The sequence below is a fragment of the Megalobrama amblycephala genome, linkage group LG4 (genome assembly GCF_018812025.1).
Source record: "Megalobrama amblycephala isolate DHTTF-2021 linkage group LG4, ASM1881202v1, whole genome shotgun sequence".
Classification (NCBI taxonomy): Eukaryota; Metazoa; Chordata; class Actinopteri; order Cypriniformes; family Xenocyprididae; genus Megalobrama; species Megalobrama amblycephala.
In genome coordinates this window covers 11,317,007-11,342,264 of record NC_063047.1, presented here as the reverse complement: position 1 = coordinate 11,342,264, position 25,258 = coordinate 11,317,007, and the positions used below count along the sequence as shown (strand labels likewise).

The 25,258-nt window shown below is 37.4% G+C and overlaps 1 protein-coding gene and 1 long non-coding RNA gene across 8 annotated transcripts in view; one reads left to right on the top strand and one right to left on the bottom strand.

Moving 5' to 3' along the window:
• Positions 1–22,861, top strand: part of ap1b1 (adaptor related protein complex 1 subunit beta 1) — a 37,113-nt gene extending 14,252 nt beyond the window's left edge. For 4 of the 7 annotated variants that reach the window (XM_048187504.1, XM_048187505.1, XM_048187500.1 and 1 more), the window contains exons 13-24: positions 1,708–1,967; positions 2,339–2,537; positions 3,049–3,069; positions 5,221–5,250; positions 5,482–5,625; positions 6,009–6,154; positions 9,076–9,205; positions 11,957–12,041; positions 13,265–13,351; positions 14,684–14,838; positions 15,912–15,920; positions 21,305–22,861. In XM_048187504.1, coding sequence (XP_048043461.1) covers positions 1,708–1,967; positions 2,339–2,537; positions 3,049–3,069; positions 5,221–5,250; positions 5,482–5,625; positions 6,009–6,154; positions 9,076–9,205; positions 11,957–12,041; positions 13,265–13,351; positions 14,684–14,838; positions 15,912–15,920; positions 21,305–21,379 — 1,341 coding nt within the window. In that variant the 3' untranslated portion in view covers positions 21,380–22,861. The remainder of the gene's footprint in view (positions 1–1,707; positions 1,968–2,338; positions 2,538–3,048; positions 3,070–5,220; positions 5,251–5,481; positions 5,626–6,008; positions 6,155–9,075; positions 9,206–11,956; positions 12,042–13,264; positions 13,352–14,683; positions 14,839–15,911; positions 15,921–21,304) is intronic. The other 3 variants (XM_048187502.1, XM_048187501.1, XM_048187503.1) reach the window with 3 other exon arrangements.
• Positions 22,862–23,654: 793 nt separating this feature from the next.
• LOC125266647 lies at positions 23,655–25,155 on the bottom strand. The gene is made up of 3 exons (XR_007184522.1): positions 24,888–25,155; positions 24,138–24,278; positions 23,655–23,812 (listed from the first exon to the last, which is right to left on the bottom strand). It is a non-coding gene; the product is annotated as an uncharacterized LOC125266647 (long non-coding RNA).
• Between the last annotated feature and the right edge of the window lie 103 nt (positions 25,156–25,258).

Here is a 25,258-nt window from a genome sequence, read left to right as displayed (position 1 = left end):
ATTTAATTTGATTGGTAACAGCCCTTAGTGTCTTATTCTAATTGAATTTGAGCAAATTCAAGAATTTAAAAATAAAAGATGAATCATACATTTTACATGAATCATACAGGATTGAGTAGGGGGAAATTGCCCCTTGTAAAAGTAAAAAAAAAAAAATGCCCTTAGTGTAAATATCACAAATATGCAGATTTATATATGTCAAAGCAGGAATATTCTGAAAGGATATTGCTTCAGAATAAATTTATATTTACACCAAAAAATAAAAAATCCTATTTTTTTCCAGACAAGCAACTGTTTTACTCAGACAATGAATGACCGATGTACTTGTCCGAATGACAAGCACATGACAAGGCTAATTGTCGAGCCCTGTATGAAGTCTTAATGGACCGCATTTCAGTCACCATTTCATATTGTCTGACAACAAAACAGAAAAACATATATAGATGAAACAATTTTATTGGGAATTTGGCTGTATTAAAATACATTATGTGAGCACAAAGAGGTAGCAGCAGAGAAGCAAACAAATGTAAAGGGCTGACACTTGGCAGAATGCGAATGCAACTTAATGACATAATAAATATTCTAATTGCCGTATGACTTCATCTATTGACATTTAGCGACATATATATGGCATTACATTTTTAAAAAAAATGTCATTAAAAAGCATTAAATTAGATTTGATGAAACCTGTAGAAACCCTGAGTAGTATAAATCAATTTATCAATCAACTTTATCAGTAATCAATTTGATGAACCAGTATCGATTCTTAAATTCCAAAAAATGAATTCAAAAAAAAAAAAAAAAATGGTGTATGCTTATTAATCTGTTTATGCTGTTTTCTGATGATGCGTGACCAAAACTTCACTAAACATTATTTTATTTGAGCATGACTCCCATCCAATAAGCTTTCTGCTTTGTTACTTTTGACATGAAGCAAAACTTATAGAATTTGAAAGCTGAGACTTTATCACAAAATTTAAACAATAAATACAGTTTTGATGCTCTGGCGTTACAAATCATTGTAGTCTCCTTTGTTCAAGTGACAGCCATCATATAATATTTCACCAACAAATTGGAGTTTTATTTAATCAGAATCAAATCAGGATCTTGTGAGTCTGTGTCAGTTCCCAGCTTTAATATAAATATCTTTTAAGTAGATTTGGATTAAACCGCACAATTCATATGGATTACTTTTACATTGTCTTTATGTACCTTTTGAAACTGCTTAGAATAGTTTAATGTTTGTGTGTAAAAGCTAAGGAGCATGCGTGTGATCTCATTAATATTCAGAGAAGCTGTGAGCTTGTGCTGTCGGAGATCTGAGATTGAATCTTGTCATTATTAACTTTGAGGTTCAGTGCCACAGGCTGTACTCGCCACCAGGGTCCTGTCAGAATACGAAATGTCCTCCTTTATCCCAGGTGCCATTTTATGGCCTCCAGATCTAATTCTCTCACCGCTGTTTTGCTCTGGGTGTTGCTGGCGCTCCACTTGATCTTATCACACAGATGAATTGGTGCTCAGGAGTTCTGCATTATTTACATAAGACTCTGTCCTTCAGATGAGGTTTTGTTGGAAAGAACAGTCACCGGCAATGCTTCGTTTTATCTTCCTCCATATATACTCTCACATCATAAATAGCGTATGACTCGGTATTCTATTGGTCAATTTAACTTTCCCTGTATTTTGCTCGTTTTAACTTTGCAGGATTCTGATAACCCTGATCTGCGTGACCGTGGCTACATCTACTGGCGTCTGCTATCCACAGACCCTGTGGCAGCTAAAGAGGTGGTGCTGGCCGAGAAACCTCTGATCTCAGAGGAGACGGACCTTATTGAGCCCACCCTGCTGGAGGAGCTCATCTGCCATATTGGTACTCTGGCCTCAGTCTACCACAAACCCCCCAGCGCTTTTGTGGAGGGCAGCCGTGGCGTACAGCATAGGAGACTTCCTCCTCGTGCTGGCTCGTGAGTCACTGATTTGTTTTTATACTTTTCCAATATTATTTTATGTATAGAAAGTATAAGGATGTTTATATATGTATAAATAACAATTATTATAATTAAATGTTGTGGCTATTTAGGTTTAATTTATATTTATTTGAGTTTTAGTTTTCACTTTTATTTATTTCCAGTTAATAATTTTATCTTATATTTTACATATTTTATTTAAAAAATGTGTTTTAATGCATTTTATTTAAATTTTTTTTAATTTAAAAAAAATTATATATATAATTTTTTTTTTTGTTTTTTTTGTTTTTTTTTGTTTTTTTAAATAAATGGTTTGATAACCTCAAATATATATATTTATATATGGTTTGATAATTTCTCTCTCTTAGTGGCGAGAGTGCAGAGAGCCCTGATGTTGGCCAGTCTGGAACTTCTGAAGCTCCACCCGCTGTCATTCCATCACAAGGTGATCTCCTAGGTGACCTTCTGAACCTGGATCTGGCCCCACCCACTGCCACAGTCCCTCCAGTGCAGCCCTCAATGCAGATGGGAGCAATGGACCTACTGGGAGGAGGTCTGGATAGTCTGGTATGTTTATCTCCCACCACCTCTCGCTTTGCTCCAAACATAATTACCCCTTTATGGTGAAATTAGATTAATTAAGAGGAAAAACAGAGCAATTACAAGAATGAATATGCCCATCTGTTCCTTTAACAGTCTGTGTGTGCGTATACATAAACACGCAGGCTTTCGGTAACGTGTTTGTCAGTTGTTCAGCTTGCACATGTGTTGTAGGACATTTATTTCAAGTTGCCGTTGACGGATTTCAGAGCTACTTTACGAAGTTGAGATCATCCAAGTGGATTCTGATCCCAGATCAGCCCCTGTAATTTTAAACACACATCCAAAGTCCCTTAACCAGTGTAATTGTGTCTGTTGAGAAATCACAGATGGTCTTGCATAATTAGAGTTAACTTTCCTTGCCTGTATTTCCCCTCCAGTCTTCTCTTTCTCTTTTTGACTTTCTCTCTTTTTTTTTTTTTTTTTTTTTTCTTTTTTTTTTGTTCCCTTCTCTTTTATCCTTATGCTACACTTGCAGATGGGCGATGAATCAGATACGGTAATTAAACTAATTGAAAGAGGAAGCAGACACTTTCATATCATGCCATTTCATTAGTCTAAATTGGGTATCTGTATTAGCATGGGTAACCAATGTACTCTTCACACCAACAGAGGGCTGCTTCAGCTACTTCAGTTTACCAAAAACATTTACAGCCCTAGCAATTTGCTGCCAACATTAGTTAAATATCTCCTAGATGGCTGTGACTTGTTTGTGTTGTCATCTTGTATGAAAAATCTTGGACTTGATTTAACCACATTTTTTCTTTTCTATGAGTTATTTTAAAAGTTTTAATAACTCTAAAATTCATGAGTGTTTATAGAGTTATATAAATTCCCTAGCATCATTCCCCTTATTTCTTCTGCTTTAATTCATTGGAAACGTTTCATCCATTTCTCATTGCTCTATCAGCCGGGTGTTTCCCACAGGACAGAGGTGCAGTCTCCTCAGCCATCTGATTATAGTGAGAGAGAGGTCTGTGTAGGTGTTCTCACCTTTCGAGTTCATCCTTAAAAAAAGTTCCTCTGTACTGATCTTAGTCTAGTCCCTGTTTCCCAACTTAATACTAGATCAGTATGAAGGAACCCTATGCAGTATGAAGAGCACCTTTCCTCTCTTATTTTATTTCAGTGTTTCAGGGTTGTAGTGGTAGTTTTAGTAACAAACAAGTAGGCACGTCTCATGCAAAATGTTATGCATGTTGAAAGTAGGGGTGGGCGATATGACCAAAATCTGATTTCAAAATACGACTCATTTTATGTCACATATGTTAGTTATTTAACTATATAAACAATAAGACAAATACAATATATGAATGACAGCAACAGTGCTTTAAGTTTTTCAGGTACAGTAGGTCTATATAACAGTATCATTCAAATAAGGAAAACTACAGAAATTGAATAATCAAATGTAAAATAAAACACTGCATAGTCTTCGCTGTATGAATGAAATATGGACTGATTCTTATTAAAGCTACAGAAGTTGCTCAGTCAAGAGCAGTGAGTGATTCTCTCCTTTTTTTTTACGTTTAAGGGCATATAATAGACAGCAGCAGGTATATTAGGTTGCTGTCACTTTAAGGCTTAAGTCAAGTCATCTTCATTTATATAATGCGTTTTACAATACAGATTGTTTCAAAGCAGCTTCACAGTGATAATAGGAAAATGAATGGACAGAGATTGTTTTGGCTTCACAGCAGCTCTAGGAAAAAGTTATCATCGAGCTAAAGTAAGTTTTTGATTGAATCACTTCCGTTGTAAAAATCATTAATTATTAACTTGGAGGCTGCTTAAATGACACCTTTTTAACTGAAAACGGAAGACTTTTAATGCGTTCTTGCCGTTCATTTCTGTGTTTAGTCTATAGGTATGCGCATTTGAATGTGCATGTGTGCAGATGCTTAGTCTTTTTTACAAAGTGACATTGCCAAATTACTTGTCTGGCCCACATAATACTGAATTATTAGCCTTTTCCACGGATCTATGCGAACTGGAATCATTTTGATAACGTTTTATCTATACATAGATTAGGGAAAGGGAAGGGAAAATACTTAATACACAGATCAAGTATATTGACAAACATCCAAATTCTTTCCCAACTGTTTACGTTTACTTAAGACATAACCGACCGTGTTTACATGGCAGGCATTTTGACCATTTTTCTGTGTATTTGACCATTCAAGTACAATAAGCCAAGAAAAAGAATGCGACTGACAGACAGCTTTGAGTGAGTAATTTTTCCTGGCTTATTGCACTTAAAACTCCTTTAACGTAAAGCACGTCACATGCTTTTTCTCATTCATGCATGCTGCTTTATCACTCTTATGTGTCAAAAAATTTAAGCAGTCCTGTGTTACACAGATATATTTCCATACTGCATTATAAACAATATAACAAAATTGTTGTCATCAGACGTTTCACAATGCCATCTCAATATAGTCATATCGCCCAGCCATAATTGAGAGTAGTTTAATGAGTCAGTCATTAGAATGTAAAAAGAGTACAGAAACTGTCTCTGAGATGTCTCACAATTTCCTTAGCAACTCACTGACTTCAACCCACTGAGCTAGTTCACCCTTCATCAGCCTCTGCATAATTATCACCATCTTTCCTGCCCACTTAATCTTGACTTTTTTCCTCTCTCTGTTTCCAGCTGGGAGGAGACATCGGAGGAAGTCCTTCGGTAAGTCAGACAAAGAGTTTTAGCAAAGTTCACCCAGACTTTGATGAATGTGCTTCATCCGTGGAGTATTAGCATTAACAGAGGGGTTTGCCTTCATTAATCAAGGAGCTGCTAAATTCCTCCTCCATGTCTTTTATCTTAGTTAATTTCTCTGCTTGTCTCTTCCCTGACGATCTTGTAACATTCTAGAAAAGTTGTAATAGGGTGTAATACTTGTGTCCCTCTGCTCAGATGGGTGCCGGTTTGGGGGCGGCCCCAGCAGCCATGCCTGCTGCTCTCGGCGGTGCTCCTGCTATTGGAGGTGGATTGGGTGACCTTTTTGACCTTGGTGGGGGTGTTGGCATGCCAACAGGATCCTACGTTCCTCCTAAAACTGTAAGTATAGAATCAATCAATATTCTCAGACTTCAGCAGTCTTTTATAAGCATTGTCCCCGCTTTTAAGTCAATTTGTAATGCCGCAGCATTTCCTGGACTTTTGGGGGCGTACACACAAAACGTGCTGTGGTGATCAATAAAAGATTGACATATTCCAACAGAATACAGAGCACATTTTTTTTAATCTTGAAAAAAATAAATTGGCTTAAAAATGCAACTCTCGTGGAGACGCATAAAAAAACAGCAAGGTGCAATGCAGTGGCCAAAAATGTCCATCTGATGCATGTGTACACAGATAATGCGACAAACAAAAGCACAGACGCCCTGTGTGTGCCTCTTTCTTTCTCCCCACACTCTTAACCTGTTTATCTGTGGGTTCAGATGTGGTTACCGGCAATGAAGGCTAAAGGGCTCGAGATTTCTGGGACATTTGCCCGGCGCGGTGGGATCATTCAGATGGATTTGTCTCTCACCAACAAAGCCATGAGCGTTATGACTGATTTTGCCATTCAGTTCAACAGGAACAGGTGAGTCCAGTGGCAGAACGGGAGTCTGTGGGATGGAGATGGAGGTCTCTTCAAGGTTTTGCTTTTCTCTCTGCAGTATCTTCTGTGTTTCCTATTCAGTTTGGAGACCTGCCTGGAAAACATTGTTTATTTATACTGTTTGTCAGTGAGATCATTCAAGGACATGCTGATATTCTAAAGAGACTTTAATTTGTTTTTACATCAAGTGAGGACGTCTGTCTAGAAAATTACTTCTCGTTTAGTAAGGCCTGAATGTAGAATATTGTAATATATTCTACATTGATCTTTCGAATATTACAAGTGTAATGTATAGATTTTTAGAGTGGTGCTTTCTCACTGCCACAGTGCTAGGCTGTTTTGAGTGGTTGACATGGTGTTGCTATGTCAGTGTACATCTTTAAACATTTGTTACATCTTTTAACTTCATCCACAATCTGTACAGTTTTTGTATTTGAAACAAATTTACAGTGTGTGGAAGAAATTTGAAGCTAATTTCTGAGCTAAATATAGATTTATGCTTCTTTCTAATAACTAATATAACAGGGAGAAAAAATTCACTTCTAGGTTTAAGAGATATAACAAGTTTAGATGGAAAGGATCTAAAGCTGACTAGCTGAAGACAGTAGCTATGCCAATTGATAGACACGGTACTTCCAGCACTGCCCTACAACAACCCATAATGAAATGACCCCCTCACAATAGATAATGCTTTACAATCAACTCTCACTTATACAGGGAGTGCAGAATTATTAGGCAAGTTGATTTTCTGATCATTTTTTTTTTCCAAGCACATTTTACCAATTCCAATCCACATCAATCTTAATAACTACTATTAATATTGTTTTTAATCATTTATAAGTGATATATAATTGTTCATGAAGGATGGAAATGAAAAATGCCTTATATTCAGGTGTGCAGAATTATTAGGCAGGTTTTCTTTTACAGGCAAAATGAGCCAAAAATAAAGATTTAACTCAAGACTGAAAAGTCAAAAATTATTACATGCTTATGAGAAGGACGCAATACTAATGCAATACTAGAAATTGCAAAGTTAAAGCATGACCAAGGGACAGCAAAATGCTCATTGGGTCAGCGGGGTCATACAAAAACAAGTGGAAAAGAAAAGACGTGTTAACTGCAAAATAATTAAGAATTAAGGTGAAGAATTAAGTGTGAAACCATCAGGAACCCTTTAGTCTCCAGCGCCACCATTTTCCAGAACTGCAACCTACCTGGAGTCTCCAGAAGTGCAAGGTGTCAGGATCTCAGAGACTTGTGTTAGGTAAAGAAACCTAAAAAATGACCCGCTCTTAATAAGAATCACAAGCTGAAGTGTTATAAAATACATGAAGACTGAGTTTTTATAGGCCTTATAGACAGACTGCTTGAGAATGACTCCTGAAGGACCAGCACCACATCCTCTTGTACCACTGTTTGAAGAATTTATCTTCCAAAATCTGGCAGTAAGATGTGGGAGTTCACTTTTAGTCTATCTATTATCCTGAAATGTCTGTCTTGCAGAGATGGACTAAAAATGACAGTAAGTTTCTTCCAAAACTTACTGCCAGATTCTGGAAGATAAATTCTTCAAACAGTGGTACAAGAGGATGTGGTGCTGGTCCTTCAGGAGTCATTCTCAAGCCGTCTGTCTATAAGGCCTATAAAAACTCAGTCTTCATGTATTTTATAACACTTCAGCTTGTGATTCTTATTAAGAGTGGGTCATTTATTAGGTTTCTTTACCTAACCCAAGTCTCTGAGATCCTGACACCTTGCACTTCTGGAGACTCCAGGTAGGCTGCAGTTGGTGAAAATGGTGGCGCTGGAGACTAAAGGGTTCCTGATGGTTTCACACTTAATTCTTCACCTTAATTCTTAATTATTTTGCAGTTAACATGTGTCTTTTCTTCTCCACTTGTTTTTGTATGACCCCGCTGACCCAATGAGCATTTTGCTGTCCCTTGGTCATGCTTTAACTTTGCAATTTCTAGTATTGCATTAGTATTGCGTCCTTCTCATGAATATTTAATAATTTTTGACTTTTCAGTCAGAGTTAAATCTCTTTTTTGGCTCATTTTTCCTGTAAAAGAAAACCTGCCTAATAATTCTGCACACCTGAATATAAGGCATTTTTCATTTCCAGCCTTTATGAACAATTATGTATCACTTATAAATGATTAAAAACAATATTAATAGTAGTTATTATGATTGATGTGGATTGGAATTGGTAAAATGTACTTGGAAAAAAAATATGATCAAAAAATCAACTTGCCTAATAATTCTGCACTCCCTGTATTAGGCTTACCATAGTGAGTCAGGGTAAGACAAACACGTTTTGGAAGAAGGATTAATGATGTATAGATTATTTAAAATTTTCCGAAAAGATCGTTACATAGTGTACCCAAAGTCCCTTTAAGACAAGTCATTTCACTCGGCGGCCATCTTTGAAACGCCTCTCGGGCATTCAAGGGCAGCTCCTATCTCTTTGAATGGGGAAACATCAAACTCTCCAAAGCTGTTTGCTAAGCTATCAGTTAAATTTCATATTTGAAATCACCAATTAAATCTGACAACAACTGTCTCATAAATTTTGTTTCTAAATGCTCGAATTGTGACACAAAACTGTATTTCTCAGGCTGGATCAAGCTAATGCGCATGCGCAGTCCAAAAAGCGCGTCTCTTGTGCCTCATTTCGGAGGCGCGCTTCTCACTCTTTCTATAGGGACCGGAAGTTCTAATGGCCGCTGCAGTGATGCAATGAGTTTACCAATCGGCGATTGGCTCTTTATTTAGAAGGCGGGACTTATTCCGCCATATTGCGCGTTTCACTTTCTCCCATTCAAAACAATACGAGTGACGCATCTTGTGCTATTCTATAGTCTTTGGTGTACCCTTAACTGTGTTTCTCTGTTTTTCTCTAGTTTTGGTCTGGCCCCTGCTGGCCCTCTGCAGGTTCTGACTCCTCTGAGCCCCAATCAAACCATTGATGTCAGTCTGCCTCTCAGCACAAGTGGCCCTGTCATGAAAATGGAACCACTCAACAATCTGCAGGTAATATTTCCATTGCATTTCTGAAGCATCATACTTTACACACAGTATGAAAAGAGTGTTGTGCTGTTATGCATTTCAAGACGTAAAGCAATAAAGCAAGCCCCCGGTGAGCATTATTAGCAGAGGCTGCAGCCTAAAAGAGTGTGGGTGGTTACAGAGGGATGCAACTGCTCAGAAGAGATTTCATTTAAAAAAAATCATCATCAGTGGTTCTCTTTGGCTTCTTGCTGTCTCTCATTGCCTTTGTCTGCCTTTCTCCCTTCATTCATGTTCATTTCGGTCCTTTATCGATCAGGGTTGTAGGTCAGCAGCAGTACAGCAATAGGTCTAAATTAGCTGTACCTTATTATCTCTCTCAGTGGAGTCATTCACATTGCTCTCCAGTGACTGCATTTGGGGAATGAACCACAAAGCCCACAGACTACAAGGCAGCGACATATGCATTGTGGAATAGAGCGATCCCTAATTGGTAGTAATTAAACAGAGGGAGAAAATAGTGTTGAGCTTTTGGGACTGTTTTGGTTGAATGAAGCAAATGCAAAATATAGGAAGGAGGGTTTCTCTCTCTCTCTCTCTCTCTCTCTCTCTCTCTCTCTCTCTCTAAGCCCTAAAACAAGATTATAAGAAGATAGTGTTTTAATCTTAAGATTTTATAGAGCACCTCAGGGTTCATCCAATTCCTTTTTAAGATTAAATGCATCTATTGAGCTTTCCTGGAGAGAGAGATCAGTGAGTGTCATGTTCAGAATGCACATTTTAGATTGGTATTAAATGGTTAATCATAAATGCGTCTATTTCACTTTCCGCTCTGTGCTTATCATTGAAGTCATCATCAGCAGGGGTTTTAGTGTCTGAGAGAGCTGTATGCTAATAATTATGGGATTTGTCACTGTGAATCACAGGAGGCAACATGAATTTTGAAAAGGACTGATGTAACAATAATAATATATCTGAATATCAGTCAGCTCTCAGCTTCAGCACGTTCTGTTTGATCTGGATGTGCTTTGGCTTACCATGCATTTCCAATCTTTGTATGCATGGATTACAACGGCTGATACTTCCAGTCCCAGAGAGGCTTGTGGCATTATTAATTTCACATGTGGCTGCTGATAATAGATCAGTTATTCACTGCAATGGCATCACAGGAAGTGAATGTTACTCATATTCTGATTGAAAGACTTTTTTTTCCCCTTTAGCTTGACTCATTGTCATTATTTACAAGGCCAATAATGCTGTAGATAAATCTGAACAAAAGAGAAACAGATTCTAATACTTAAGTTCAACTCCTGACAATTACACACAATGGAATTAAAATTTGGATTGATTTCTGATTTCACATTACTTAGTGCATTATCTGTCTTTATATTACTTTACCTGGTAGTGCTATATAGTATTTTAACTGCAGTTACACAAGTGAGGGAAGAACAAAGCCGGTTTGTGCAGCTCAGAGCGGTTTGGCTGGATGAATTATTCAGAGGTGGAGTGTAGCAGGTATGGATCTCTAGTACTTGGGATTGCTGTCCCTCACCAAGGCGGTGGTGTCTGTATTCTGAAGGATGCTGTGCACCTGCTGTCAGCTTTTACAAAGCTCCCCTGGGCGCCTTTCAATCCCTCATGCTCTCAAAAGATTTACAGCCATAATCAGATGAAAATTTGGTGGGTTGGGTTTTTTCTTCAGCTGCAATTGTACAAAAATGGAAACACCGAAAGTAATGGTTGTTTTTATAATATAATATAATATAATATAATATAATATAATATAATATAATATAAATCTCTTAATTTTAAAATTCATGGTCACAAAAAACGAATAATTTTTTAAAAAAAAAATTTTAATTTTTTTTTTTTTTTTTTTTTACTAATATATATATATATATATATATATATATATATATTGTTTTTTTGGGTGCAAGAAACCTTGATTTTTTTTTTATTTTTTTTTTTTCCCACATTCATACAATAAAAATAATGGTAACGCTTCAGTATAGGGAACACATATTCACTATTAACTACAAATTTTGCCACAATTAACTCCTACTTTATTGCTTATTAATAGTTAGTAAGTAGTAGTGTTTAAATGTAGGTATTGGGTAGGATTAAGGGATGCAGAATAAGGCATTAATATGTGTTTTATAAGTACTAATAAACAACCAATATACTAGTAATATGCATGCTAATAAGCAGCTAATTAAAAGTGAGAATTGAACCCTAAAATAAAGGGTTACCAAAATAATATAGATGGTAAAAAGAATATATTTCTAATTCACTAGGACAGGTGTTTTTGAATCATCTGATTATCCAAGGCAGATTCACTCACTCACTGTTTTCTTGACCTGTCAGTGGACATCTTCCATCCTCTTAGTGAGGTGCTGCCTCTGAGGCATTCGTGCATGTTTGAAGTTCACAAACTGGCGTGCAAACATGAACTCCACACACAGGAGCTGAACCCAACCTTTGCGAAGCCACAGAGGGACTTAAACAAAAGAATGAAGAGAGATAGAAGCAAAATGTCAAAGAAAGAGATGATCAAAGGACCATGTTTTATCCTACTATTCTGTGTTGTGTGTGTTTGTGTCATTCTTTGAAAGCCTTGGAGAAAGAGAGGCATTATTTATTGTGGCAGAAATTATGGACGTGTCCTGTCTGCTCTTAACAGGGTTTGAGAGCCTTGTCTACAGCCATAGTGTGTCTTAAATCACACTCGTAATGTGTTTTTCTCTCTCTCTCTCTCTCTCTTTGTCGGTGTTCCAGGTAGCTGTGAAGAATAACATTGACGTGTTCTACTTCAGCTGCCAGTATCCCCTCAGCCTGCTCTTTGTAGAGGACGGAAAGATGGGTGAGTGTGTGTGTTCGCGCACCTTTAATGACTGCTCACGTCTTCTTAGACGTAAGCAGGAGTGCTTCAGGTGGTTGTAACGTCAATCCTTCAAAACATTTTTTTTTTTTTTTGAGTGCATTCGCCTTTGTTTTCGTTTGGGTATTGTTTTTACGTTTTGGCTCTTTTTAGGATATTCATGGTTATGTGGAGAAGTGTGTGAGTGTGAGAGTGATTTTGCATAGAAGACTTTCCCCAGGAGTCTTTTAAATGGAGTTCAGTCTCTGCAGGATATAACACAGATGCACAGTGGCTGTCTGAAAAATACTGCCTTTGCAGGCAGAATAAAGAGATAGGAAGGTATCAAGGCACAATCAAATATGGTTCAGATTACTCATGTGGGCGTTTGGGCATGGCTCAAGTAGGGCACCATTTTTCCAAGGTTGGAAAAAACTTAAATATACACTGCCCTCCAAAAGTTTGGAAACATATCAGCATAAATCCTTATCATTTTTTGGTGCAAATACATTACAGTAACTTGACATTATCATTGAAGACCAGCAATAATAATTTTCATTTTGATTACATAATAATGGCTATATATACATGTCAAAGTCAGACTTGCCCCTTTCAGCTGTGATGCCTGGTTACTGGTTTAAACTTGGCCCAGGTTTGTAAAAGTTTTTTGCGTCGGCACACCTTAATAGCTTCAACAATTGATTGCCAGTTAAGTTTAGAATACAATGAACCAATTAGAACCCAGTTTAGGTCAGATAGCTGCTAATGGTGGACATTTTGATGAATCGAAAATTTAAGTTTTTTTCTATGTATAAACTGTGTTCATAATAAAATATGTTTTCATAGTTTGTGTTGTCCCTTATCAGTGCAAAATTATCACAAAGGATTCATGCCAATATTGTCCAAAACCCCACTTTTCTAGGGCATTTCCAAACTTTTGGAGGGTAGTGTATATGGGTACTTTTTCCAAATTTCTATCAAGAAATATTTTCTTGGTCATCTCTAAATCTCTTTAGACATGATAATATGGTGCCTGAGAAGCCAGTCTGAAACCAGTCTCAAAAGTGTCCTTTTATCTGGAAGCTTACAGATTCAGACACAGCCAAACTGCATTTATTTTTTTGTTTATTTTTATTTATTTATTTCGTTTTCCTCCTTTTTTTTTTTTTCTTTTTTTTTCACTGTTGTCCTCTCACATGAACTCCTTTTGTCCTTCTGCTCCTCAGAACGTCAGGTGTTCCTGGCCACCTGGAAGGACATTCCAAATGACAATGAGGCACAGTTCCAAATCAAAGACATCCACCTCAACTCGGGTAACGGGAATAAATATGTGCCATGCATGAGTAAATTGGGTGAAGGATGGGGAGGGAGATGGTAAGGAATGAAACGGAGGAAATGAAACAAATAATCAAAGATAGGATGAAAGGAAGAGCACACTGACCTGTTGGGGTCTGCCTCTGAAGAGCAGTTCTGATCCGGTGCCATGTCTGGGTGTAATTAATTCGATGCAGGTTTTTAGGGAATGATTCTCTTCCACATACTTGTTTGCATAAAATAATTGTGAATCATACAGGCATGAACATGTGCAGATACTGTACACTTTAAGTGATATTGCTAATGAATGCACAGTGGGTGTCTTCAGTGCTCTTTTTAAATCTCTCCCTTTTTTGACACTCTGTTTCCTGCATCGTTATGTATGAATCTACTGCCCACAGCAAAATATTTTTATGTTAGCCCAGATTTGAGATTGCGATTTAAATGGAATGTGATGAGAAAGAATCTGAGGGGCTCGAAAAAATATATAGACTATAAAGAGACAATACAGCTTTTTGTGTCTCATTATTCGCAAGTTTAGGGTCAGTGAGGTTTTTTAATAAATTAATACTTCTATTCAGAAAGGGCACATTAATTTGATCAAAAGTGGCATTAAAAATGTTTGTAATATTACAAAAAATATTTCATATCAATGCTATTCTTTTGAACTGTCTATTAATCAAAATTCATCATGGATTCTATTAAAAATATTAAGAAGCACAACTGTTTTCAACATTGATAATAAGAAATGTTTTTTTGAGCACCAAATCAGCATATTACAATGATTTCTTACAGATCATATGACTGAAGACTGAAGTAATGGCTGTTGAAAATTCAGCTTTGCAATCAGTTATAAATTACATTTTTAAAATATATTAAAATAGATCAGTTATTTTAAATTGTAATAATTTCATATTTTAAATTGTAAAACTGTTGCAGTCTTGGTGAGCATACGAGACTTGTTTCAAAAACATTAGAAAATCTTGAGATTGTTCTTTTTAGTGAATTGGTGAAACCAGGTATTGTTTATATTTGTGGTTATGGAGTTAACATCTCATTGTAGAGATTAATATTTTTCTATGAAAAAAAGGCAACTCGGACATTGCACCTAAGCATGAAGAATGGGTTTATTAAGGGTTAATTTTTATTTTTTGGACTATTAACTATTCCTTTAAATCTAATTACTCACTGGTTCATATGACAACGTGTACAAAGTAAAAATACACATTTGCAACAGAGTTGCCATAGAGACTCATTCAGGTTCAATTTGTCTTCAGAAAACATGCTATGTGTGTCTGTTTTGCTTATGAGTAACTTCTCTCTCCTCACAGACGCAGCCAGCAACAAGCTGCAAGGCAGTAATATCTTCACCATAGCTAAGAGAACAGTGGAGGGGCAGGACATGCTGTACCAGTCCATCAAACTCACCAATGGCATCTGGGTGCTGGCAGAAATGCGTGTGCAGACCGGAAACCCCAACTACACGGTAAACGGAAACAAAGAGAGACGAATGATGTTGTAGTGGCCTTTAAAAGCATGTGAAGAGACTAGCAAAGTACCACTCGAACACAAACACATACATAGATCGATAAAGACAAGAGGATGTGCTGGAGGAGATGGTAGCAATCACATGTGAGAGAGTGTGCTGCACAGAACGACTCCCCTGTTACTTCCTAATGAGTCATGTGGGAGAATGATCCGTGTTTGTGTGTACGTGTGAGAGAGGAAAAGGGTCAGGGGGAAAGGACTGCTGGGAAGATCTTAAAACCTACCAAGCTGCATGTCTAGATAGCATTTTTTGGCATTATAGATGCCTCAGTCAGGCTGCATGCTAGGTTGGAGACCCAGCCATTGCATTCAGAGAGTGTTTGGCGAGTCCTGCATGGGTGAAGATAAGAAAAGAAGATTGTCAAGTAAAGATGTCAATCCTCCTGTCAGTCCTTCCTCCCTTTGGTTTTTTGGGATTTGCCATTATCTCTCAGCCCAGTGTGGAGTGTATGTTTCTTCTCTCTCGCGTTCCCTTTCACATTTCCCACATGAGTAATGCCTCAAGCTAAATTGTAGGGAACCAGTTCTTCTCTCAGATCTCAAGTGTACCTAGAATTGTGTACACCATCATGCTTCATTCCCAGTAGCAGAATATGCATCCACCTGAGAGAATTGAATTATTAATATATTATACGTTTACTTATTTTGCCTCAGAGTTCATTAGCAAGTGCAGCCTTTTCATCAAGCACATTTATTATTTCACCAGGATGTGCACACATACAAATTGGTGTGCCATTACTTTTCTCTATGTTCTTTGAAAAGGGAACCATCAGATATGTTACATAAAGTATTATCTAACATAAAATTAATCACATAAAATGTATCAGGCCCCCCACCAAGTGCTTAATTTAGGCTAAAACTGCACCATGTGCCCACGTATCCTCTCTCACATCTTGTTGTCTGCATGTTATCATTTGTGGTGTTGGTTTTCCTGTTTGATTTTGTTGTATTTTTTTCTGTGTATGTTTGCTCATCTCTCCAACCACCTTTGATGATGACACCACAATGCAGGAAATGGAGGTTGGGTGTTTTTTCCCCCAAAATCTTAACATCTATATCTTTTACACCTTGCTTCCTTTACATGAGCATGGCTCTTTCTTTTAAGGCAGGAACACACCAAGCCGACTGTCGGCCGTCGGGCAGTTTTTCTTCGTCAGCTGACTAAGTTTTCTCAGTGTGTTCCACACCGTCGGCTGAAGTTGGTCCTCGTCGGCTTTTTTTCGGCCGATTCGACATGTTGAATTGCAGTCGGAGCTCGTCAGTCCGTCTGGCCATCTGATCATTCTGATGTTCAGATACTGTTCAGATACTGCCACCTGCTGGTACGGAAAGGCATTTCATCTCACGCAGGCGCAGAGCTAACGTGCTACTTGGCCGTCGGCTGTCTAGTGTTGGTTTGGTGTGTCAGGGCAACTTTGGACACAGACGCTGCCGACGTGAGCCAACCCCATAGTCTGCTTTCGTCACCACTAGTTCGTCGGCGTCGGCTTGGTGTGTTCTGGCCTTTAGCTCCACGATCACCAGTAATACAGTAAAGTCCACAGAAACAAAACAGCATGTCAGTAATAGTGAGGCACAATATTGGACTTAACACTCATGTGACCTCATATAAGAGCAACTGTTTTGAATGATCAAGCAAAACACAGTAATGGGAATGTGTAGAAATTTTCAAATTCATATATTTTCCAGTCCTTTTGTCATAATAGAAAAGCATGGCATTATAGGAACGCACAGAGATTGTGTACATAGAATTGTTTGCCAGATTTAATTCCTGGAAAAATCAAATTGAATAGCCTTCATCAAAGGAGTTGCTCTTTAATGGGAACCCAACTCATGGCATGTGCTTTTAATGTGAACAAGTCTCACTCTCCCACACACACACACACACACACACACCAGTATTTCCTGCAGTGCTTTTAACCGGCAGCATTCCACCACTGCTGAATCTACACCACTGCCACAAAGAAATTATATTTCATCTGAGATATGGGTTGCCAGTCTTAATTAAATGTAATGGGATAAGACAGCAAGAAATTTTTTTGTTATAAAGAGTTCTCGTGATTGCTCGCAAACATGTATAGCGTAACCAGAGTAGTCAGATTCTCGAGTAAATTACTCAACTTGCAAACATTCTAATGAATCTTTCATTGAATAAACTTGCTATATTCATTGTAAGATCTCTCACGTATTTGAACTGCAAGATATTGACTGTACAGGAAGAGATTTCTGTAGAAAACACTGACACACAACACATCTGTATGGGTCTGCTAATCTTACATCTCTCTCATCACATTCTAACAGCTACTTTAAGTGGCAGAACTGTTACTCACAGCTCAGACACACGGTCCATGAATCATGGTTGTTTTGTTCCTGGCCGATGTGGCACATAAACAGGACAGAAAAATGTGGTGGTGTAGCTATACTGTGAACTGTTGTGTTTTTTAAATCAGTGTTTGCCAACCCTGTTCCTGGAGACACACCAACATTACACATTTTGGATGTCTCCCTTATCTGACCCATCTATTTCTGGTCTTAGAGTCTCTACTAATAAGCTAACAAGCTGAGTTGAATCAGGTGTGATTGATTTGGAAGAGTTCGAAAAAATGTGTAGTGTTGGTGTGCCTTCAGGTACCGGATTGAAAAGCACTCTTCTAAATATCTAGCAATTTTTCCATTAGCTACAAAGCTCTACAATTTGTCACTGTTCTTGGTCCCTATGGCAACCAGGCGTCCAATGGCACGGCCCAGTTCCCCTTTACATGCGGCATGCATCTGATGGCAGGGATCTGTTAAAGCATTCCTCCACAGACCTTCGTGCAGTACCCCGCTGCTTCCACTCTTCCTGTCATCCCACCATCTCATCCTTTTTCATCTGTGCTTTGATTACATTCTTCCCCACTGTCGCAACCTGCTGCTATATATCTCCAAGTCTTCGAGTCACACCATCCACTATTCCTCCTTTCAGTGGTTCATGCCCACCACCCACCTGTGCAGTATTACTTTTTCTCTCACTTCATCTCTTGAGTCAAATTATAGAACAATGCAACTGTTAATAAAACGCCTCTGCATACAGGAAGCTGATGCCACAAAGCAAGTCGGCACCGGTGTCATCACTCGGCCTGTGTACGCACCCACTACTTTTTGAGTGAAGCTAAGAAAAAATTCTCCAAAATCTGGCAGAACTAATGGAAGCTTGAAGTGGAGTAGGCTGGGGTTTTTTATTGATAAGGAGATGCCCATTAATTCCTAGATGTTCTCAGCATACTCATTCAGCTAAATTATATGTCTGTTTAAATCTTGCTGGTGATGTGTTGCTCTCTAATGAGCACATTGATTTATATTTTTATATCTATTTATAGTATATTTCATATTAATTTATTATACTTTTGATAACACTTGACAATAAGGTTCATTTGTTAACATTAGTTAATGTATTAACTAACATGAACTAACATCGAGGAATACATTTGTTACTGTATTTGTTCATCTTCGTTATCGTTAGTTAATAAAAATACAGCTGTTTGTCGTTAGTTCACAGCGCATTAACTAATGTTAACAAATACAACTCTTGATTTTATTATGTATTAGTAAATATTGAAATTAACATTATCAAAGATTAATAAATGCTGTAGAAGTGCTGTTCATTATTAGTTCATGTTAACTAATGATCCTTTATTGTAAAATTTTATAAGATTGTTTTAAAAGAAATGAATTCAGATTCAAATTTATTTTCTCCAGCAAGGATGCTTTAAATTGATTGGAAACGTGACAGTAAAGACGTTTGTTGGGTTTCTGCAACACTTTTAGTGTCCTTGTTACACATTACATGTAATTAATGTAGCAATAACAATGAATTATGCATAATTACATCCATAATGCTAACATTATAGTAAGTACATGTAGTTAATTATTGTTAATCAGTACTTAAATGTATAATTACACTGTAACATGGACACCTTAAAATAAAGTTTAACCAAGATTTCTTATTAAAATAAAAAAAGTATCATGGTTTCCATATAAATATTAAGCAGCACCTAAATAGAACTGTTTTCTCATTCCTCAAGACTACTGAAAGAGTAATTGCTGCTGAAAATTCAGTTTTACTTTACATGAATAAATTATGCTTTAGAATATATTGTAATAATATTTCACAATATTGCTGTTTTTACTATATTGTTGATCAAATAAATGCAGCCTTAGGTTTTTTATTATAATATATACACTGCCTGGCCAAAAAAAAGTGGCTGTTTGGATTTTAATAAGCAAATACTTAAGAATCTATTAGTGTTGTCAAAAGTACTGACTTCGGTACCTATCGGTACTGAAATTTAAAAAATGTGACGCTTTGAGCGCTGTTGAGCGGATTCGTAAACATCTTTGATTGGCCATTGTGTTGATGCGCTCATCGGATATGCCTGTGATTGGCTACAATGATCAACGCGTGGGAGCATTTGAAAGCACATGGAAGTGTTTGAATTTGAAAGCGTTTTGAAAGTGGGAGTGCGAGCGATTGAAAGCAGGCGTCTAACAGTGGACCGATCCACGATAGACGCCTGCTTTCAAACGCTCCCGTGTGTATCTGTGTAAGCGCTTAGTGAAGAGATTAATTGATGACTATTTACAACATTTTTACAGCGTTGATTATTGAAGCCTATCACAGACGTATCCGATGAGCCGTGAAAACAATCAGAGATGTTTACGAATCCACTCAACAGCGCTCAAAGCGTCACATTTTTTAAATTTCAGTACCGACTAGGTACCGAAGTCGGTACTTTTGACAACACTAGAATCTATGAATGGATCATTATTACAATAATTATTATGTTTCTAGCATGTTATATGTTTGGCAACGGTTCTTTTAACCCTTAAAGATGGAGTGTGTAGCTTTTCATGTCTTAAACAACCAAGTAGGAAGACACATCACGGCCATATTCCATGAAGACAATGTCAAGATTCACCAGGGTTAAAATTGTGAAAGAATGGTTCAGAGAGCATGAAGAATCATTTTCACACATGAAAGTCCAGACCTTAAATTCATTGAAAGTCTTTGGGATGTGCTGGAGGAGACTTTACAGAGTGCTTGAATCTTGCATTGTCAATACAAGATCTGCGGTTCAATACATACACAGAGGTTAAGGTCAGTGCCATTTCATGTGTGAAAATGATTCTTCATGCTCTCTGAGCCATTCTTTCACAATTTTATCCCTGATAAATCTTGACATTGTCTGCATGGAATATGGCCGTGATGTGTCTTCCTACATGGTTGTTTAAGACATGAAAAGCTACACAATCCATCTTTGGCAACGGTTCTTTTAACCCTTAAACATATAGCATGCTAGAAAAATAATAATCACTGTAACAATGATCCATCCATCCAAGTATTTGCCTTTTTTTTTTTTTTCTCCAGTCAGTGTATTATATATATATATATATATATATATATATATATATATATATATATATATATATATATATAAACAACAATATAAAAACAACTATGAAGTGTTTAGACAGATAAATACTTGTTATTGGAAACGTGTTGCATCGTGCTTGGCGGACACGGTGTTACGAGTCTCTAATGTAGTGTGTAGGCACTGATTTCTTTTTTTCTTTTTTGAGTAGTGGGAGCCTCACAATCACAAAAGCCCTGTGGAAAGCTGCAGAGTGATCTCAGAGAAGCCCAGAGAGAACTCTTGAGTTTGGGAGGGATAAATTGCGCCATTGATCTCTCCCGCACGCTCATCTCTTTCCCTTTCGCACTTACGATGTCCAATTGCGCTGTACCCACAGGCTTTCTGATTATCCTCTGCATGATTGGTCTGTTGCAACGCTCACTTGACTGAGGAAGCAGGTGTTGCAGTAGATGGAGGTCTCCACTTAGGCCGACCTCTCCAAGCACACTTGCTCCATTGACATTAGTCTGCATTTGTTTGTCTATTACTCTGTTAGTGCCATGTGAGATCCTTTTATGAGGAACGGCTTTTTAGGTGTCTCTCACCAAGTAAACACAGCTTGCTTATGAATTTGCTACATGTGGTTTTAGGTTTAAGAGAGGTGGAGTACCGATGTGCTTTCAGACTTCAAGTTCACTTTTTCTTCAGCTAGTAATAAGGCAAAATTGGAGTGTAAAGTTGAAGCTTGTTTTGGTCTTCTACATGGCAATGTACAGCGGCTCTTGGCAAATTGAAAGAGATTTATATTGTATTAGTGTGTTGGCAGGCTTTCAGCATTACTAGTGTTTTCTTGTTTCTTTCACCTTCTTTTTCTTCACTGTGAAATGTATTAATTTTCTTAGCATGCACTCAAATCTTCATATCGTAACATTTTTACAACATGTTTGATATTTGTTTGTGTCTTTCATTTATTCTAATCTCTCCATTTTTTTTTTTTCCTCCCCCCCTCAGCTGTCGATAAAGTGCAGAGCGCCAGAGGTCTCTCAGTTTGTGTACCAGTGCTATGAGTTGGTGCTGAAGAACTGAAATGGAGGGAACCAAGAGGAAACTGCAGGTCCTGGGCATCGTTTGGGTGACTGAAACCCAAAATTTGATTGGACCAGTCAGAGAAAGAACCCCCACTGTCTTGCATTTCCCTCAGACTGTGCTGTCAGCATTGACTGAATCCCAAGGAATTTTTCTTCATTATTTTGTCCATTCCCAAAACCCTTCTTTATCCCTCCTGTTTCCATCCTTTAGTCGCAAAATATCTCTCTTCTAAAATGCGACACACAAAATATAAAGATATCATCTTTATTCCTCATATGTGCAGGTGTTCTTTTCAGCAGATTTCATTGCCTGTACTACATGATGCGTATGCTGGCTCATGGAGGGCAGACATCATGTGCAGAAGATCTCTAGAGATTCTCTAGAGCAGCCTGTATTCGTCATCCATCCAGTGGTGGGAAGGGTTTGTTTACTACAGTTGAGAGAAACCTTTCAACACTGCTGTTTTTAATTTAGTCGTCATAATCATACGATGGGTTACTTGGTTTGTATTCACAAACATTCTGTTGTGTGAGTCATTGAGGTTCAAATTTTGATGTATTTATTTTCTTCTGTTTTAGTAAAGCTCCTCCCCATCTTTCCTTAGTAATTTAAGTCTCTCACAATTTCTTTTAAGGGAATGCTGTGTTTATCCAGAAGCACTACACAAATGCTGAGTAAACATTTATTTTTTTTTTTCCTTCAGATTTTCTGTATTTGGTGACTCAATTTTTGTTATTAAGATGGGTTTATTTTTAATTACTACTATCTTTTGTGTTCTCTGTACCAGTTTTGTGTGTGTGAGTTGGAGATGTAACATTCTGCATGTTCTGTTCCCTCTTCTGGCAATCTTCCCTGTCCTCTCTCATTCCTCCGTTTGTGTCTGTGTACATGCCCACATATTCAGGGGGTTGTCATCTTAGAGTGTGTGTGAGTGTGTTTTGTTGCAAGCAAAATAAACTGCTAAATCTGCGAGGGAGGCTCGACTCCTAAGATCATCCTACATAAAATGATTACTTTACGGTATGAATATCTCTAATATCACACTGAACGCAATGCAACTGATGTCTCCTGCTTTGCAAAGCAACTTGTTTCTTCTCTCATTCTTTATGGGACAGGGAGTTGTGGTTAAACCTCTATGGTCATGTGATGCTGAATTTTGTTTTTAAAACCATGTTGGCAGGGTGGACAGACCTCACTCAAGATTAATTTAAAAAAAAATACCGCCAGACGAAACACTGCTGATCTGACACGCATAATGCTGTGTGTGTAAACTTAAAAGTTCCCAAATAATTTTTTTTTTTCTTTTTTCTTTTAATCATAGTTTGTTGATTCTTTATGTATGTGTGTTTTATTCTGTAGGTTTAGTCGTAGGGTTACTACAAGGAGATGTCCGGCAAAGAAATTTGCTTTACTTTTTGTTGATTTCTGTCATGAATGCATCATCTGTTATGGAAATTAAAAAAGTATATTACCCATTGATTTAAAGTGCAGTTATTCCAGCCTGGTTTTAAGATTAAAAAAAGTGAATTAAATATGGCCATTCTTCCAACTCTTAAACCTTAACTTGGACAAAAACCCTTCATAAATGAGTAATCTCTCAGCAAATGTATGCAATTATTTGGCTATAGCAGCTTCTTCAGTTATAGCCCTAATATTTTTTTATTCATTAATAATCTTAGGCAATATGATTCAAATAGGCAAAACAGTCATCATGCTGCAAACGAACTCATTTAATATAGACTTCAAAATATCACCTTTTTATATATTCAGGGAAAATGTACAAGTAAATGTGAAATCCTCGGGGGACCGAGCTGCATCTCATCTAATGACATTTTAACCTGTGAAGTTATTAGGCGGAGATTGAAAAGGTTTCAGGAAATGACATTTATTGGTTGCATGCATGTATCATCTAGTCATTCTCTAAAACAGTTGGTAATTACTCATAATTGGTTATAGTGTAGTTCTATTCTTTAGAATCTATGATTCATGAACATAACCCCTTTTCATTCAGTCCGATTTGAACTCTTCTTAAACTCATGTTTAAGCACAATTTCCTCTTTGTTGTGTTGACTAGTCTGTGGTGATGAAATTGCAGTGTGATGCAGTCATATTAAAGGAACTGGGGGCCTCATGTGTATCCAACCATATAATTCAGTAGAAGTGCAATCATAAGACAACCCTGAAGCTCAATTTTAAGCTGCTGGCAAGCAAGCAATCTAAACCAGGAAGACAGGCTGTTTGGAATGTTATCTATTGCTTAAATGAACTCAGCCTCTAGCCTGGCAATTGAACACTGTATTTAGATGTAAAAGCATTCATGACTTACATTAAATTGGTATTAACTAGCATTGTGTGCATATTGACAATTTGAGAACTGCTCCCTCTAATTTCAGTGGATCTGCCTTCCATGTTTAGTGATGGTCCGACGCCCTGACAGAAAGGGAAAAACATTAAAATGTGGACTGAGAGGACAACAAACAAGAGAAATTAATCTCTCTCTCTCTGTGTGTGTGTGTGTGTGTGTGTGTGTGTGTGTGTGTGTGTGTGTGTGTGTGTGTGTGTGTGTGTGTAAATCAAATTGGACTAATGGGTGAATGTATTCCAGTTAGAAATCCAGATATCATTAGATTAGATTACGGCCCATGCTATTTTGATACTCAGGACTTCTATTATCCAAATGCATGGAGAAATTAAGAACTCCTCATCTGGATTAGAGAATACATTCCTGCAGATTAGCAGAAAGTTAATCACACACCTTTACGTACTTCCTGTCTTGTGTCCAAGGTCCAGCATTTTCTCTTATGAACGGAAGTGGAGTTTTGTGGTGCTATTTTGAGAAGTGGTTTTTGAAACTCAGATTCTCTCTTCATCGTTGACTTGGTGTGGGTTTCTCTGGCTAGTGATTGAAAAACACGGAATGGAGTTAGTAGCTCCGCTCTACTCAAAGGAGCTGTTCCAGACAGGTGTTGTGCCGATTTTCGAAGGCCTGCCAAATTATCACCCCCTCGCTACCTAATCCTAATCCCTCCCCCACACCCAAACCCTGCTGAAAAAAACAGCATATACTGGTTAAGGTAGGTTTTGAAGCTGGTATGCTGGTCCAATGCTGGTTCTATGCTGGTCCAATGCTGGTCCTAAGCTGGTCCAGGACCAGCATGGACCAGCATAAAGCAGCTCAAACCAGCATACCAGCTTCAAAACCTACCTTAACCAGCATATGCTGTTTTTTTCAGCAGGGAACCCTAAACAATACCAATACTAGGAGGTTAATAATTTGGCACAACTTCGGCTTTCAGTTTAGCATAGAAGTAACATACAAAGTAAAAATTACACTGTAAAAAAAAAAACGTAGTTTTTACAAAATAATTTTGTAAAAAATACAGAAAAACTGTAAACACATTTACAGAACAAACTAAGTTTTAGAGTATAAAACTGTAATTTAAGAAAATTTGAATGTAAACCAATAATTCAACAATGCACACTACTACTAAAATCTGTTTTGTACCTTTAACATATCCTGACAACCATCATAATAATGCAGGTGGTGAAAGAGAAAGCTACATGAAGAATCAGAGTTCACCACAAGCAGCTTTTCCACGAATTGAAATACATGCTTATATAAGAAGGTGCACAGAGTCATTCACGCAAACGCAAAACACCATCATGGTAACCCACAATACTTAAATAATGCAATAAACATTCATTAAACAACGGAAGATGTAACATAAAACCCTAATGTACATAACTGATAACAAAAACTATTAAGAAACATGATTATTAAAACAAAATACTTTCAAATGTGGAGTGTCACACAGGGAATTGTGGGAACATCAGTTTACAGATTTTGACTGTAAATTATACATTGATTTTGTCTTT